Source organism: Corticium candelabrum, chromosome 12 (genome assembly GCF_963422355.1).
Source record: "Corticium candelabrum chromosome 12, ooCorCand1.1, whole genome shotgun sequence".
Taxonomy (NCBI): domain Eukaryota; kingdom Metazoa; phylum Porifera; class Homoscleromorpha; order Homosclerophorida; family Plakinidae; genus Corticium; species Corticium candelabrum.
The window spans coordinates 8,150,557-8,166,797 of NC_085096.1; the positions used below are offsets into that span (position 1 = coordinate 8,150,557).

General features: G+C 41.8%; 2 protein-coding genes across 2 annotated transcripts; one reads left to right on the forward strand and one right to left on the reverse strand.

Annotated features, from left to right (window-relative positions):
• Position 1: 1 nt before the first annotated feature.
• On the reverse strand, positions 2–16,194 carry LOC134187777 (cysteine dioxygenase type 1-like). Its single transcript, XM_062655928.1, has 5 exons — positions 16,007–16,194; positions 8,660–8,737; positions 5,475–5,632; positions 2,163–2,311; positions 2–252 (listed from the first exon to the last, which is right to left on the reverse strand). The coding sequence occupies exons 1-5, from the start codon at positions 16,174–16,176 to the stop codon at positions 181–183; spliced, it is 627 nt and encodes a 208-aa protein (XP_062511912.1). The 5' UTR covers positions 16,177–16,194; the 3' UTR covers positions 2–180.
• Positions 13,680–15,563, forward strand: LOC134187776 (uncharacterized). The gene has a single exon (XM_062655927.1). It carries the CDS (start codon positions 13,693–13,695, stop codon positions 15,298–15,300), a length of 1,608 nt encoding a protein of 535 aa, XP_062511911.1. The 5' UTR covers positions 13,680–13,692; the 3' UTR covers positions 15,301–15,563.
• Positions 16,195–16,241: the final 47 nt, after the last annotated feature.

A 16,241-nucleotide genomic window follows, 5' to 3' on the forward strand; every position in this document is an offset into this window, starting at 1 on the left:
CTACAGGCTAGGCTACAATATATAATTCACTGACAACCTAAAAGTGACCAAACTAGCAAGATCTAGATCTAACTAATAGAACGAAACACTGCATGAAGGTCTATTCTCATTCTCATTCTACAATGTTTCACGTCTCTAGAAGGTTACAAATACATGCACTACAACTAATTCTGTTCAATATTATTCTGTACAACAGACTTCGTCACAAGCCGTCTCCAGTTCATTAGCTTGAGCTGCAACCTTTTTCACTTCCTGTCACACATAAACATGGTTACTTACTAAACAATCCACAGTTTCTCAATAAACAAAAGGTAACAAGCAAAGCTACATTATACCAAACAATCCCAAATTATATTCAACTGTAAGTAAGCTTCCAATTCAAAGCAATACCCTAAAGAAATGGCTTAGTGTTTCACACATAATGCTATATATAGTCTACTAAACCTTCCAGGGCAATAATATATATCGGCTAATTAGCATTACAAATACCCTAAAAGAAGAAAAATTTTGCAAAAATAAAGTCTGATTTCGGGGGACATTACTATTAGTGTGGAATTAATTAGTCCTCTCTGTTCTCCTCTCCGTTGGCAACTGCTGTGCCCCTGGTGGATAGACTGCCAGGAATAGATACAGGTGGCACAAACATTTTCCTTGTCCTGTGAAGTTTTGTGCTTGAAATACTTTGAGATAGACAGTAAGGCCCCTATTTGTTGCAAGTCTGTTTCTCATCACCTAGGCTCTCTCGAAGTGACGCACACAGGCAGGACCATTATCTATTATGGACACATGACACTGGAAGTCAGAAGGCACAGCTTTTCAAGGAACACAACAGATCAGCAGTGGTACTAGACCAAATGTCTTAGTTGGGGAATCCACACCAATATACCATGTAGTTGAGCATTATGTAACAAAATCAGACAGGGAACAAGTTGAGACGTACGACCCATGTGCTCTGGTTGTATTACAAATGCACATTACATGAATAATAGGCCTGTCACTGGGATGTAGGCGGGTGATGAGAAACAGACATGCAACAAATAGGGGCCTTACAAAGCAAAGACATTAGCTGACACATCATGTGGCTGGGTCACAAAGCCAGTGCACATTACGCATGATGTACTGAGCATGCACAAAGAAAAGCTTATGTGTGGAATCTAATTATGCAATGAGCTGCAATCGCACAAAATCACAAATTTTTCCTCTGCATAATTTTTCTCCTTTCAGGGTATTTGAGACAGCCCATCGCCCTCCAACAATGCAAGACCCAGTCTAAGGCAGTGCAAAAGAACTACAAATTACCATCCGAACCAGTATCTCACTTTTCGACAGTATGCAAGTAATCTTAATTGCTTCTACACATATACAGTGCTATTTAGTAGTCATCATTTGCTAATTATGCAGTACCAATGGTATGCACACTCCATCATACTCTTCATAAGTTTATCAGTTGTATGGTATACAACTGCACTAACACAAGCCTCTCTACCCTAGCCAATAGATATAAAGTTTAGCACTGCTGCAGCAACAATAAATTCTTAGTGCCATGTGATATGCTCTACGGAAAGCCAACACAAATACAAGTAAAACAGTAAGTTGCTGGAAACAGAAAAGGTGACATCTATTGCATATGCGCATAACAACAATGCAAAAGGCTGTTGCTTCAATAATAGCACAACTGTTCAATGGCATGATACATAAGGTTGCATACACCATAAAGGCAAATGAGTAAAGCATTGCAAAACCACCCCAAAAATAGCCATCTTGATGCACTCTTTTGGCACTCATCCAATTGTCTTTCACTACCTGTTATAAGTTCTATTCGCTTCTCCCGACTGAACTTTGCGCACTGACTTTGCATTGCCATTCACAATTTTGTGGATATCTTCTGGGGCTTCAAATCATGTGATGACCTTTCCAGCATTCTTCCCATCCTTTCCAGACTGGAGGGTAGTAGAAAGGATGGAAGCCTTTCCAAGCTTTTTAGAAAGAAAAAATACATGTTCTCCAAATAAACACCTTAACCCGCCTTCCTAATCTCTCCTAGAAGTCTCAATCAAATATGCTGCAAGATTCACAGTGCAGCCTAGCACAAGCATGCTAGTCCAGATAGAACTAAAAATGGTTTTAAGATGCATACAACTCATCTTTGCCGATGATCTTACCATATTAGTAAACGTGATCCTACACGTGTGTTTTGTGCTTGTCCTCTCATCAAACCAATGACATAGGTCAAATGGTGGAGAGTACAGGTGAAGAGACACAGCTTTCTCAGTGTGGCTTGAGTTCTCTACACGATGAAGACCAAGAGTGTCTAGACATACACAACAAAGGTAAGTCTTAGTCTTTCCTCTAACCAAATGTAAATATTCACACTCTAATATACCATGAATCATTCAAATTGCATAACACTTGCATGTGGTCATAACCACATTACTGTAGTTCTATTTAATACACTAAGCTACTTACAACATATTCTACATGTATCAATAAACTTCAAAGATTTTCGAAAGAAGCGTTGCACTAGCTTGTTTCCTTTGCAGCCAAATCAGTCAGGTATCCTTGTTACCCTCCTGACTCCTTTCTATACAACTGAAAGACGAACAGAAAAATGAATAAGATGTGACGAAAGGAAATGACTGCCCTGTGGCTTCGCTAATACGATCAGGTCCCTGGACCTCAAAAAGAGCCCCTTTAAATTAACTTGTACAACCAAAACATGCCTTTGCATTGTGGTGTGGAATGCAGGCTTCATGCATCGTTTCATGGCTATTAGCCCAGAAACGTTGGGATAATTGATGTATAGACAGACAAACAAATCAGCCTTTCATCACCAATGCAGTAGCATTGGTATGTACGGTTGACTTATTGTTCAGTTCTTCTGTAAGAGCGGGTATCACTATCAACTGTTTATGCTACACAGCTGATTTCTATACCAAACCTCTGCGACTGCAACGGAGTAGGTCCATGACTACTCAAATTTGTCATTGCCGTGCACAGGGGCCCCTCTCAAAGAACCAACAGCCGCATAAAATTCCTCGCTGACGCGATCACACACCCACACCAGTCCCATGTAGACTGTAGGTGTCATCGCCCTCCGTAACGCTTTTAACAACCAAAGACTCTAGGTCGATTAAAGCCCTTCTGCCGCTAGCATTTCTCTCTAAATTCTGGTTGCATTTTCACCAAATCCAACCTACATGTGTCCTGCACCGAGCACTACGGGGGGGAGGGGGGGAGTGTGTCGACTTCTAGCCTCAATGCCCACCTTGCCAATTGCATACTGCATATCTGCTCACGTACACCGCTACCACTGCACATATCTACGCTCATGCAGAAAAAGAATGCAAACAAGTCTACAAATAATTTGAAAAAATGAGAAAGATGTACGGTTGCCGTATAAACAAGACCATGTAAGGCCTTGTGTGCTGTGATATCTTTCATACCAGCTGACTGAGCAATACATCATCCCTACATTGCGCCACTTTCCAATTAGAGACACTATAATGTGTTTTATACCTTAGTCAGTCTGTATGAAAGATGTCACAGCACACCCTACATGGCCTTGTTTCTATTTTTTCATATGACAACACGACATCTTTCTCATTTTTCAAAATGTTTTTATACTTGTATATAAAGAGATATACCGTACACTAACCTACCCACCCATTGGAAATCATTACAATACCAGGCTCAAACTGACACCTGCCCACTTGCCCTGAGCAAATAAATTATCTGTATGGAAAGCGCCAGCTAGCTCATGCCTATGCAATGTGGCAAGTAACTTTGTAGGCTAGCACACTTAGGCTCATCTACTTACACATGACTACACACTGAAACTAATTTGAACTAATGAAGCACCATCACACCCACCCTACATGTGCAAACAACCGCTGTGGACTGATTGCTAATTGAGGCCACTATTTGTTGATTCAGTTTCTCATCAGAAGTTCATCTCAAAATGGTGCGGGCAGACCATTACCATTATGCCATTATTTTTCAGGTACTTCTTATATGTACGGCACAGAATCAATTTGCGGGTGTCCAGACAATGTGAGTATTAATTAATATCAAGAATAACTTGTTCAATACAATAACAATAAATCAAACGTTGCAGACTGTTTAATAAATCCTCTACTGAAGGATACCCAAAAAAGTTGGTCAACCCGGACAGGTTGCTCGCGAATCAACAGTATTGTGCATGCATAATGGAGATAATGGCGATTTCGTGCGGGGCATATTTTTCCATGTGGTCACTGATGAGAAACTATGAATCAGCAAATAGTGGCCTAATCATGAGTTGTAAGTAAATAATTCCGCTGTCAGCAGTCATTGAGCTATGAACATGTCCATGATGGACCATTACAGATTGTTTCAACGAAAAGTCGCGTACTAGTTCAGTTTCTTGTGTTCCACGGCAGTCAGTAAGGTATGCTAGTGAGTCCCCTTCTGTACTGCTGCATGCAAGGCGACAACAAAAAGCTGTGATGACTGCAAGTGAATGCCCTAAGCTCCACTGGAGCTGTCTGGCATGTTTTGTATTTCTGCTGCTGCAGCTTCTACTGGTAAAGCAAGAATGCATGACAGACAGTAACAGCAGTGACGATGACCAAATGAATAACCAGCTGAGACCTATTACCAACTCCAAAACAAAGCACAGATGCAAAGCTAAACTAAAAAAGAAATGCATACAAATTTCAAGCCAAGCTGGAAGAAGACCTATGACTGGCTTGCGTATGATGAGATTAAGAACAAATGTATTGCAAGACGTGAAAGCAGTATCACAGCTTCGCAGAAAAATTCCTTCTTTACTCAAGCTAGCTGTCTCTGCATTCAAATCTTCCAAATTTGAATTAGAGATCTAATTAATTTAATAATTAAACACATGAAAAACGATTACCGTCAATTAATGAAGAAGTAAAGTGCTCAACCCTCGGTTGCTAACTTTCTAGGTTACAAAGCATTCATCCACTTTGACTTTAATTAGTCAGAGACAATAATAAGCAAGAGAAGAGAACTAGGCACAGTGACTGGCACGAGGAAATGTCAACATTCGATACCCCTTCAATACCTCTTGAAGCCTGCAGACATTGTCACACCAACTGGCACGCTAATTAACAAGAGCAATAACAATGAGCGCATGCAATGCATTCCAATTGTCTGTCTGGCCGTCCGTTAGTTGGTCCACAGAGGTATTGCCGTAACTCTTGCACATGCGAGCTTTAGGCTTAAACTGATGCTTTTAGTTAGTTTCATACAGTAGTTACTAGACAATATGGTGTCTACACATACAAGAGCAAGTGCAAGTTTGTTCCAGTAAACAAAGATAACTGAACCCACCTGCCCAACAAGCAATAATTTTTGTCCTTCATGACACCCCAGACATTCTAGTACCACATGTGGCTGATTAGTAACAGTGACTATACCCTAATCATCATACTTATTGCACAACACAGACTTGTCCTTAGCATACTTACCACTCATGTATGCCACCTCATCTCTTTTCAGATCAAAAGATTCAGTTGGTGTCATCTTTGCAGACTCTCCTTCTTTTGGCCACTCATACCGAGTCTCCTTCAAACTGCCTTGCAAAATCTTCATGAAACAATGTGAACCAGCATGACTGTGAATACAGCTACAACAATAATACAGTGAGACACACCAACACAAAACATTCCAGCATATTCAACACTGTATGTTCTTGTACTAACAGGTTAACTTAAACCCCGTTTACACAAGTACATTCGACTAGACCAAACTGTGCCAGCTCGATGCTGCCCGTTCAAATACTCCAAAGTAAATGTGACCGGGCCAAGTTGGGAGCGCCCGGAGTGGCTCAACCTATTCAATTTGAGTAAGCTGCCTCAGTGCGGCCCAGTCCCGATGAATAGTGTGAACGCAACTAGGCTAGATGGCACAATAGTATATCGACAAAGCATAGTGCAGCTGATGTACTCCCGGATATGGCATGGTGACGGATCATTATACCTCATTTCGTTGTGGGAAGACAAGCGCGTCCAAAGTCAGCTGGAGGGACGTACAACAACGTCATATTTTCTAGACTGACAGTGATTTCAAAAAATGACTCATTTGTGCGTCAGCTGCAGTCTCTTTCAGCCACTTCACCAGTGCCACACTCTATTATGCCATTTTCAAACAAGAGCACACACAAAGCAATGTACTGGTGTCCATTTTTATTACATTTAGGACACGTGATGATCATGTGATAATAACGCTTATCCGGCCCCTTCCTAGACTAGCAGTGTAAACACGTGCTGCCTTGTTCAACAATTCACACCCTGCTGGACTACTCAAACAGGCTGGCCGGTCCCCATTTATCTTGTCAGTGTAAATGCCAGCTAAGATTACAGCGCACAGCATTGCACAGCGCATGTGTGCCACCTGTCTAGATGAGTGGACACGGGTAGTTTCGTGTAGCCAGAGTACAGTGTTCTCCCCAGGATCTTTTGGCAGAGCGGGCCGCTCTGCCTTATTCTAAGCAATTAATTTTAAGCTTTTAGGTCAAGTAGATCATCCAGATGCCAAGACTTGAGGATCTCAAAGTAAGATCATTAAATTAATTAACTAAGACAGTGGGTGGCATCTAATTGTGCGGAACACTAACGCTTTTACACCCAGGCGTGCAGCCCTTAACCATGCTTTCGCAGCTGGTGTTCACGTGCAAATTGGTATGTATGTATACTGTACATGTCAGCGAAGTGCATGTGTCATGTCGGCGTCGCAGAGAACTATTGAGTCTTTCTTTACGAGCAACGCTGTCAAAGCTAAGAACACCTGCATTGTTGAAAGAAAACAAGCGGCAACTGCACAGAATGACTGGAGTAGATCGCCAGTGGCTAAATGATTTCCCATGGCTTCTGTAGTGAGGCAGAAAGGAGACAGTCATTGCTGTGCTCTCTTTGTCGAAAGGCACAATCTAGGACTAAAAAATGTGCACTAGGGAAGCTATTTAGATTAATATCCCATGTAAGACAATCACTTGCTAAAGTCTACTAGAGCATGTGTACGGGGACTTTTGGTCGCTGGGACTATTTGGTCTCGGGCAATTATCTCGCACTTATTGGTTCCCGAAAGCACTTAACTGGGGCTTATTTGGTTTTCGGCCACCTGCAGGGACTATTTTGGTAGCGGGGACTATTATGGAAGCAACTCGCGCACTGTCGGGTAAGGACGACGAAATTTCTAGAGCTTGACACAGTTGAGCCTCATTGATCTGTAAAATATAGTTTTAACTGCCATTGGGCACGGCATTGGGTAACGCCCACTTCACCACAAATATTCCACTCTGCCTTCTAAGATTTCTGGGGAGAACACTGCAGACCCTCTCCCACCATCTACTGCCAGACAAGAAATATGACGGCAGGAGAGGATCTGGCTATCTGATACTAGCCAGTACGATAAAAAAACTAAAGTTTCCTTGTGTGAGATATAATGGGCGCAGACCACTGAAATAGGGCATAGAGCATGGGCACACTGTGACCAAGGCATAAATGACATCATGCCATGCTCAAACAGCCTAGCTGCAACACCAATTCAAAACAACAACTTCCCACATATCCAATTCATATGACATTCACACTACTGACAGAAAATTCTGTCCAAAAATAAAGTTTTTTTATATTAATTAATTAAGCATCATTACACATTACAAAGCAATTATCATGAACACCAAAACTAATGTCAAATTGCGAGTATAACATCGATGATCATGTAACATAACAAGCATTTCCAGTCAACATCAGTCTCTTTATCTACAAGATGGCAATGCCAACATACAGATTTTGCTGCAACGAATGACTGAAACACACACCCCAGTTCTAAATCAACTAATGCTTGCATTGCATTGCTTTCAAAATCAAAGCAGGTCACTGGTGTGAATGGTCTCCTGTTGCATTGTGGTAGGGTTCACAGAATACATTTGGTCAACATCAGCCATTCTATATCTCCTTTCACCTGTCACCATACAAACCTACTTCCTTGGCGACAATGTCCCTACAGACTCTCACAACAACTTGCAGAGTTACGCCTACACGGGTCAGCATTGAACATGCACGACTCATAACTGAGCTATATACTAACTATACAAGCTTGCGAGCTTGGTTAGAGCGTAGCTACACTAGTTACGCATGCGTAGTAGGCCTAGATGGTTAGTCTCGCGTAAGGGTCTGGCTACGCAAGACTAGATGATGTCTAGTCGTAACTCCCATAAGTCTACTGTTGAAGTGATGCGTGTTTATCAGACATACCTAACGCACATAACGAACTTCTGTTTGTGAGCATTCCACTTCTGGATACTATAGTAATAGCCATCCATGTACACGCTAGTGTAAACAACCACCTACCATTACCAAACTATGAATATAACTGTAGTTGTATAACTACGCTATAACTAGCAGTGTGAACACAGCCAGTGTAGGTTATGTGAACCAAGCTTTGCATACATCAATTAATCAATGTTACATGTACTTTTGTCGGAAAGCAAAAGGTTCAAATTATCACATCTTGAAATAACGAGGTGACTGAGCAATGTCACGCTATATTCCACTATACTAACAACATATACGGTAACTAAGAAAACCATCATCACTTCAACTCTGCAGAGAGAACAGAAAAGTTTCACAGCTACCACAAAGAATCTCACCTTCCTTGTCCTTCAGACCAACAAAGAATGAGAAGATTGAATTTCCCATTACCCGAATCAACCAGTTGACGTGTATACCTACCACAAAATACAGATGACCACACCAACAGTATTATGAGTACTGTACACACTACCAACTGTTATATTTCTATAATCAAATGCCAACAATTGGCCACACAATCATTCCAGGGCTTGAATTTCATTTCACTAATATCCCATTAACACTAGCACGTTTGTAAACCGTGCTGAGAGTTGTGAAGCTAGACCGAGCCGGCGCGCACCAGGAAACAGTGCCAGTTCTCCCCTCCCCCTGTTCACACATAGTAGTACGTAAGCCTCTAGCGGGTCAATGGGTGTAGCCACTCGTAACGTACGCTACCTCTGAGTTTTATGGATCATCAGAAAGCTTTCGCTGCATTATTAGTGACGGCAATTCAGCAATACAGATCGACAAATTGTGTCAGGTCGAAAAGAAGATTACGCCGAAGAAGGCAATTGCAACATGTATATTGCTCATAGCATCCTAAACTTTCCTAGTTAGTACAGCAGCATCCCTCAAGATGCGCTTGTATGGTATCTTCGATCCACAATTCAATCCAAAAAAGTCATATCAGTTGATTGTATTTGTTGACTCACATAGAAGTTGTCCCAAGTGCATGGTACGTAGAGTGGTGCAATGCCAAGATGGTAGGCTAATAATTATTATCAGATGTTATTAGGACATAAAGTTTCTGCACATAGAGCTTACTCAGAGTATAGGGCCCATAAAAAATACGTACATGGGTGTAAAGTGTGACCAAGAATCCACACACAGCTTGAGAGTCCCATGACATGTTCAGACAAGATCTAGACACGCTGACTAAAAAGCAATGCCAAAAGAAATGACCTCGGCATTAAAGTAGCAAGGTCCCTTATTCCAGTGTCAAAATATAGAACATACTTGAGGTGAAGAAGCACGGTATGCAGCTAGGTCACAGCTACATTCTTATCCAACAGTTCTGCTTAGAAAATCCTCCATTCTTTAAAAAAAAAGACTTGTGAAGAATGAGTGGGAGATGTTGTGCTCTTACGTGCACCATGTACATTTCTTTACTTTTACCACAGAGTTACAAAGCTGCTAGTATACGACTGCCATATTCAAACTTGTACAAATTAGAGAAGATTTGCCTAACACTGCAAGGGAGAACATTTTATTTCATATGAGCATTTTCTAGTCTTTACCTCCTTGTTGCCAACTACAAGTACAATAAGCCAATTGCTTAATTAATACAATAGCTCACCGTACAGTATGTAGTATAAGATTGAAAATATTTCCTTCACTACATTTCAGAAATAAATAATACTAATTTCTATCCACAAACTGAGTCATCAGAAAATGTATGTTGGATGAAAAAGACTAGTCCACTGTACATAATATTGTCAACGATACACTGCTATTAAAACATTAAACACAAGCCATTGTAGACATGATTCCACATCACTGTCAGTCAACTGTCATGCAAATAAGAGAGACGATACACCACCATCAACATGCACAGTAGCTGATCCAACATGAACTGGTGCTGACTGATTAATGACAGGAGCACAAAGTTCAGCATAATAGCAAATTTATGAATGTGCTTTACCACCCTGACCTTGAACAGAAAACCACAGCTTCATGGTAGACAGCAAATGCAATCTCTAAGATATATTGCATACCAACTTAAGAGCAACAGCTCACAAAACTGACTTAAAGTAAGCAGGTATCCATCTATACCAGAAGATGAAAGAAAGCATACAAAACAATGTCATTCAAAAAATAAATCCTCCAAGTTCACCACAATTATGAGACTAAATGAACTGTTACAGGCCATTAACCCTCTCACACATACATTGTTAATTAAATAGGCATATCATCAAGGATGTCAAACTGGACTTCCTCAAACAGTAAAGTACCAAGTAGAACTATTGAATGACACAGTTAGGTTCCTATAGTTACAGGCCCATTTCATCCTCTTCCGCCTCTTCTAAGAAGTTGTAAGAAGTAAGTAGTTTCATAACCTTCTTCAGAAGAGGTCAGAAGAAATCACAAGACCTCTTCTGCTCTTCTAGGTTTCAGCCAAACGAGAAGTGTGCCACGAGTGCAGTAGGTCTGACCAATCGGTTTGTGAGATATTAACAGAATGTGAATTGCATTGACTAACGGGTGTTCTGGAGATTCCTCGAAAGCAGCCAGTGGAGGATATCTGCTTACATCTCAACTTTGTCTTAAAGATTAGACTGTGCAAATGTAGCCTCTTCTGGTTTCTCCCATTGTTTCACTAAAAATGTTTCTTCCAACCCCAAACTCTCTTCCGTTACCTTCCAGTAGTATTCAACTATTGTATTGTATTAATTGAAAGCTATAAGTCAAAGGGACGGAACTTTTAAAAGTCACGTGACATGTGACTTGCTATACTAACTACAGACTAACGGGGTTCCCTTTGCACCAAACCTCTGTGGCTGACTAACTACTTCAAAAAATTACCATATATGAGTGTCACGCTGCACTATGCAAGCGGTGACCAGTCACGACACGTTGTTCTCTTTGTGTCACACTCAGCAACGACAGACAATGGCACGAGCAGCCAATCATTCTACTTGTAGGTGCTGCTCGGCATGAGATAAAATTAGCCAACAAGATGTTAATTTTGATCAGAAACAACAGAAACGTTGTATTTCAAGTAATGCTACCTGAAAATCTACAAGCACCCAATCTTGCTGACGTAGTACGTACAAACGTGAAGCGTAATGGGTGCGTTACGTAAGAGACTTCGTTACTAATGAGTGTCGTGTAAACGCGAGCTGGAATACTGGGCTGGCACGAGCTGGCGCAACTCAGCTCGGCTCGGCTCGGCTCGCTATGCATGCTCGTGTAAACAGGGTATTAGATGGTAAAAGCGTAGATAAATCATGCAAATTCTAGCCTTGGAGAAAATTGGAAGTCTGACCAAATCCTGTGCTAGAATAACAATTTGACAGTTAGAAGTTTTGTGTGATGCATGCCTAGGAAGGAGCGACTCCAGTATCTCCCCAACCGCCACAGTACAGACTATACGAAACACCGGCTGCCGGCTGCCGGCTGCTCCTTCCACCAACTGGAGACAGGCTAGAAGTGGAAACTAGGGGAGCTACAAATTTGTCTCAACTCCTGTTCAGTTGGCAACACCGGCAAGGGTGGTTGAACAATATACTTCCAGCTGGGTGTTCCCGCCCCATCAGTTGCAACACTCCCCTCTCCCTAGAGCCGCCATTTAAAAGAATCGAGACAGCTTACAGAAGCTGCCGGAGTTGTACGAGAAGTTGTAGTAGTCACAAGACGTCACATGCAAAACAAGCTGTACGTTTCTAGGTGCGCTTTCACGGGCTTCAACGCTCTTGCAAGACACAGCAAGGCCTGCTCTAGCAGAAGTGCACAATCAAATCTACAGGCCAACAGCTTGGCAGATAATCTTGACACAGCGACGGCTGCTGTCTCGTTTGATTCTTCAAGTTTGTCCGTTACAAGTCTGTCCAATACGTGTAACGGGCAGGTCACGGAATTCGAATTGTCATCCAGCCGCCGTTCATTGGCTGATGAAGCCATTGCATCATCACGTGTACCTCTGGCTAACACCCTTAGCAACGGGGAATTGCTACAACTACAGTGGAATGGAAGAGGTGCGACTGACACAGACATGGGCCAGACATCAAATGTCAAGGGTAATGTTGATCAAATCAGTACATCACCAGCAGTCAAATCACCCGGAAGCAGAACCAAGGGTTGGGAATTTCTTGACAACTTAGATTTTGAATCTATTAGTGGGTCAATTATTCCAACTATTTCGAACGTACCTAGGCATCTACAAGCTTTCTTCAGGGAATGTTGTGCTATGTCTCTAGTGAAACTTTCAGAAAACAGCAGTGACCTGTCAGCGTGGAAACTATTTCTTCTAACACCTAGGTTTCTATTGCAACCAGTGACTCGTGGTGGCAAATGTGGCAAGAAAGAACATGAAAGCCGATATAAAAAGTTCAGAGAATTGAGGTTTGACGAACTTTATCACTCATCAGTGCCTCGTCCTGACGAACGTCAAAATAAGTTTGAATGCCCTGATTCTGATAGTGTTATTTCATCTAGCTTGATCAGATCAGTCCGGTCAAAAGTGAGAAATGGAGAAATTTCCAGAGCAGGCAATCTCTTAACAAGTTCAGGTTTGGCAACTACATCCCTTGAGACTTTTCAGCGTCTGCAAGAAAAACATCCACAACGCAAAAATCTTATCTCTGAAGAACTAAAGCACCACAAACCCACCTGCTCTCCAGTCCAAGTATCTCTTTCTTTGTTCATTTCAGTTCTCAAAAATTGTCCGAATGGATCTAGTTGCGGTTTCAATGGCTGGAGATTTGAACATCTAAAATTATTGTTAGATTCTGACTACACCACGTCTCATTTGCATTCTTTGTGCAATAGCTATTTATCAGGTTCTGTACCAGATTTTGTGGCCACTATTCTAGCTGGCGCAAAGTTGATTGCTTTGCAGAAAAACGTGAATGATGTCCGACCAATTGCGGTTGGTGATTCTTTTCGACGACTGACGGCCAAACTTGCATGTCATCAACTCAAGAAGAAGATTTCGACTTTCCTTGCCCCTCATCAATATGGAGTTTCAACGCCGGGTGGAGCTGAGCTAATGACACATCTCATTCAGGCATCTCTGGAGGAGCATCCGGAGTGGATTGTTATTAAAACTGATGCAAAAAATGCTTTCAATACTGTTGATCGGTCTGCCTTTTTGTCTGAAGTTGCTTCAACTTTTCCGGAACTGTATCCATTTGTGGCGCAATGTTATATTCCTCCAGCTAAACTCACTGTTCGAGTGGGCTGTAAAACACAATTTATACTGTCCGAGGAAGGTGTACAACAAGGCGATCCTCTAGGACCCCTATTGTTTGCCCTAGCTCTTCAACCAATACTGATCAATGCAGCTAAAGATCACGAGTCACTTCTTACGCCTAGCTATCTCGATGACAGCATGATTCTAGGGCCAAAAGAGGAAGTGATCAATTGTTACAACAATTTGAAAGTTCAACTATCTAAAATTGGATTAGAATTGAGAGAGGATAAATGTGAAGCTTTCTCACCAATCGGTATCCATGACTGGCCTCTGAACATTCCTGTACAAAAGAACGGCTTTGTTGTCTTAGGAACTCCTATTGGATCCCTGTCTTTTGTTAAAGATCGGTGCATGAAGCAAGTCAACACTGCCAAAACCTTCCTATCAAAACTTCCTTATATTGACGATACACAATCCGCAATGCTAATCCTTCGTTACTGTGGAATTCCAAAGATTTCACACTTACTTCGATGTGTTCCTCCAACGGTTACTGCTGAGGCTACGAGAGAGTTTGACGTAGCAATCATAAATACTTTTGAGGCCATCATCGGCTGTAAGCTATCTGAGCAACAAAGGGTACAACTCTCCTTTCGATTCAGTCAAGGTGGATTCGGTTTATCTCAAATGAGTGTTACTGCTCCATGTGCTTTCTTGGGAGCTTGGGCGAGCACTCTACACCAGCTTCCTTTGAGAGTGCCCTCTTTAGCCTCTTTCTGTGATACAGTCATTACTCCAGCTAGGATTTGTGATGATAGGGCTCCTTCAGTCTATTCAATCGCCGACCACCTGATCGATTCACTTCAGGAAATAAAACTTTTTCACACTGATAGACAATCTTTGATCTCTTCATTGGCAGACTTGCCTAATCAACCCTTCAAACTACAATCCAGATTGTACTCTCGCCACCTTGACACTCAATTTCAGACCTTCCTGAAAGGCTGTTCATCTGAATATGATAAGGCAAGAGTCATTAGCTGCGGTGGGCCTATTGCTGGGAGCTGGCTGGACGTTATACCAAATACGCAGGAATTCACTATGAGTAACATGGATTTCCGTGTTGCTTCTTTGTTGCGACTTGGTGCTCCTCTGCCAGAATTGCAAGCGTTAGACAACTGCATTCCTCAATGTAAACAACCTCTTGACAGTAGTGGCTACCACATACTAACGTGTAAATGGGGAGGGGGAATCATTCGACGCCATGATCACATTGCAGATTGTTTATACAAAATGCTTACCTCTGTTGGATATCGATGCAGAAAGGAGTTGCCAGATCAATTCGATGGAAAACAAAGACCAGATGTTGCTGTCTATGACTATAAAGATGGAAAAAAACTTCTACTTGACGTTACCATTGCTCATCCTGCAGCTAGGAAGTACATCTCTAAAAGTCATTCAGTAGCAGGCTTTGCTGCTACAGAGAGAGAAAAGCAAAAGAACACAAAGTATCTTTCTAAATCTAGAGAGTTGGGGTATCTTTTCAAACCGTTTGCAATGGAAGTATTTGGCCGATGGAGTGATTCAGCCCAAAATTTTTTATCGGAAACATCAAAGTTCGCAGCTTCATCTTTACAAATATCCAGCGCTGAGTTCCTCCACATGTGGCGCCGACGCTTTGCCACGTGTCTTCAAAAAGAAAACGTTTCCATCATGTCAGAAAAGATGAAATCGCTTGTCCCAAAGACCACTGTGGATGCCAACTTTCGTCAGAAGCAGCCTGTCAGATGCTTTGGACTTGACTTTAGTTAATTAAAGTAATTACCATAGTGCATGCTTAGTTAGAATCTTATGTAGTTCGTAATCTATGTAGAGTTCTTCTTTAGTCATAGTTTCGTTTTAGTTCAGTTGAACTGTTTTCAGCTCCTCCTATAGCTTGTTGAAATTGTCTGCTGTATTTTGTTGATGTTGAATTATCTAAATAGAGAGAGGGAGAGAGAGGGAGAGAGAGGGAGAGAGAGAGCGAGCGAGCGAGCGAGCGAGCAAAGATTGTCACCAATTAGGCAAACTATAGGTTTTAGCTACGCTCTTCTAAGAAAGAGGCAGAAGAGATAACCAAATAATACGTCCTAACTACGACTGCGAGCAGATAATTCATTGTGGAGTTGCAACATTTAGTCGTAAAGTGCCTCTGGCCGTCACTGTTTAGAGATGTTCCCCACAAGTCTGACTGACTATGTAGATTGCGGACGTCGCTATAATGAACAGGAACCGAAACTCAAGCGAATAAATTCCTTGCGTAGTAGTCACCTGTCTTGTATCAATCGCGTATCACATGAAAGACAATGCCTTTCAACACTTCAAGAAATACACCATAGATAGTCACGTGACAGCGTCATGTACAAAAACGCTCGAACATGACATGAAGGCAACGTCATTTGTTTGTCTTTGAAAACCCATTGCCTCTACAAGACGCGCGGGCAACATTTTATTGCCGTTATTAAGTGAGATTGCCTACTTGTTTTTGTCGAATGACGTAAACGAGCGCCACTCGTCTGCATTAGATGTGTAGCCCTCCATCAGATCCTCAATATGTTTAACATCGGCTGTATCGCCAGCGAGAGCTTCGTGAAGCAAGTCAACAAGTTCGTCAAGAGTCTTTCGCAAACGTAAATCAGACATCGTCATGCAACAAATATCCGGGAGTTGTGGGTTATAACGTACGTTAACATTGCTTGTTGTAACGTGTACAC

What these genes read in the sequence shown, in the direction of transcription:
- LOC134187776 (XM_062655927.1), top strand. Translation starts at nt 13,693, where the DNA reads ATGATTCTAGGGCCAAAAGAGGAAGTGATCAATTGTTACAACAATTTG.
- LOC134187777 (XM_062655928.1), bottom strand. Translation starts at nt 16,176, where the DNA reads ATGACGATGTCTGATTTACGTTTGCGAAAGACTCTTGACGAACTTGTT. An exon ending in ACGTCATTCGACAAAAACAA is followed by an intron (nt 8,738 to 16,006) that starts GTAGGCAATCTC and finishes ATTTTGTGGTAG; the next exon opens with GTATACACGTCAACTGGTTG. An exon ending in TGAGGTGGCATACATGAGTG is followed by an intron (nt 2,312 to 5,474) that starts GTAAGTATGCTA and finishes GTGTATGTCTAG; the next exon opens with ACACTCTTGGTCTTCATCGT.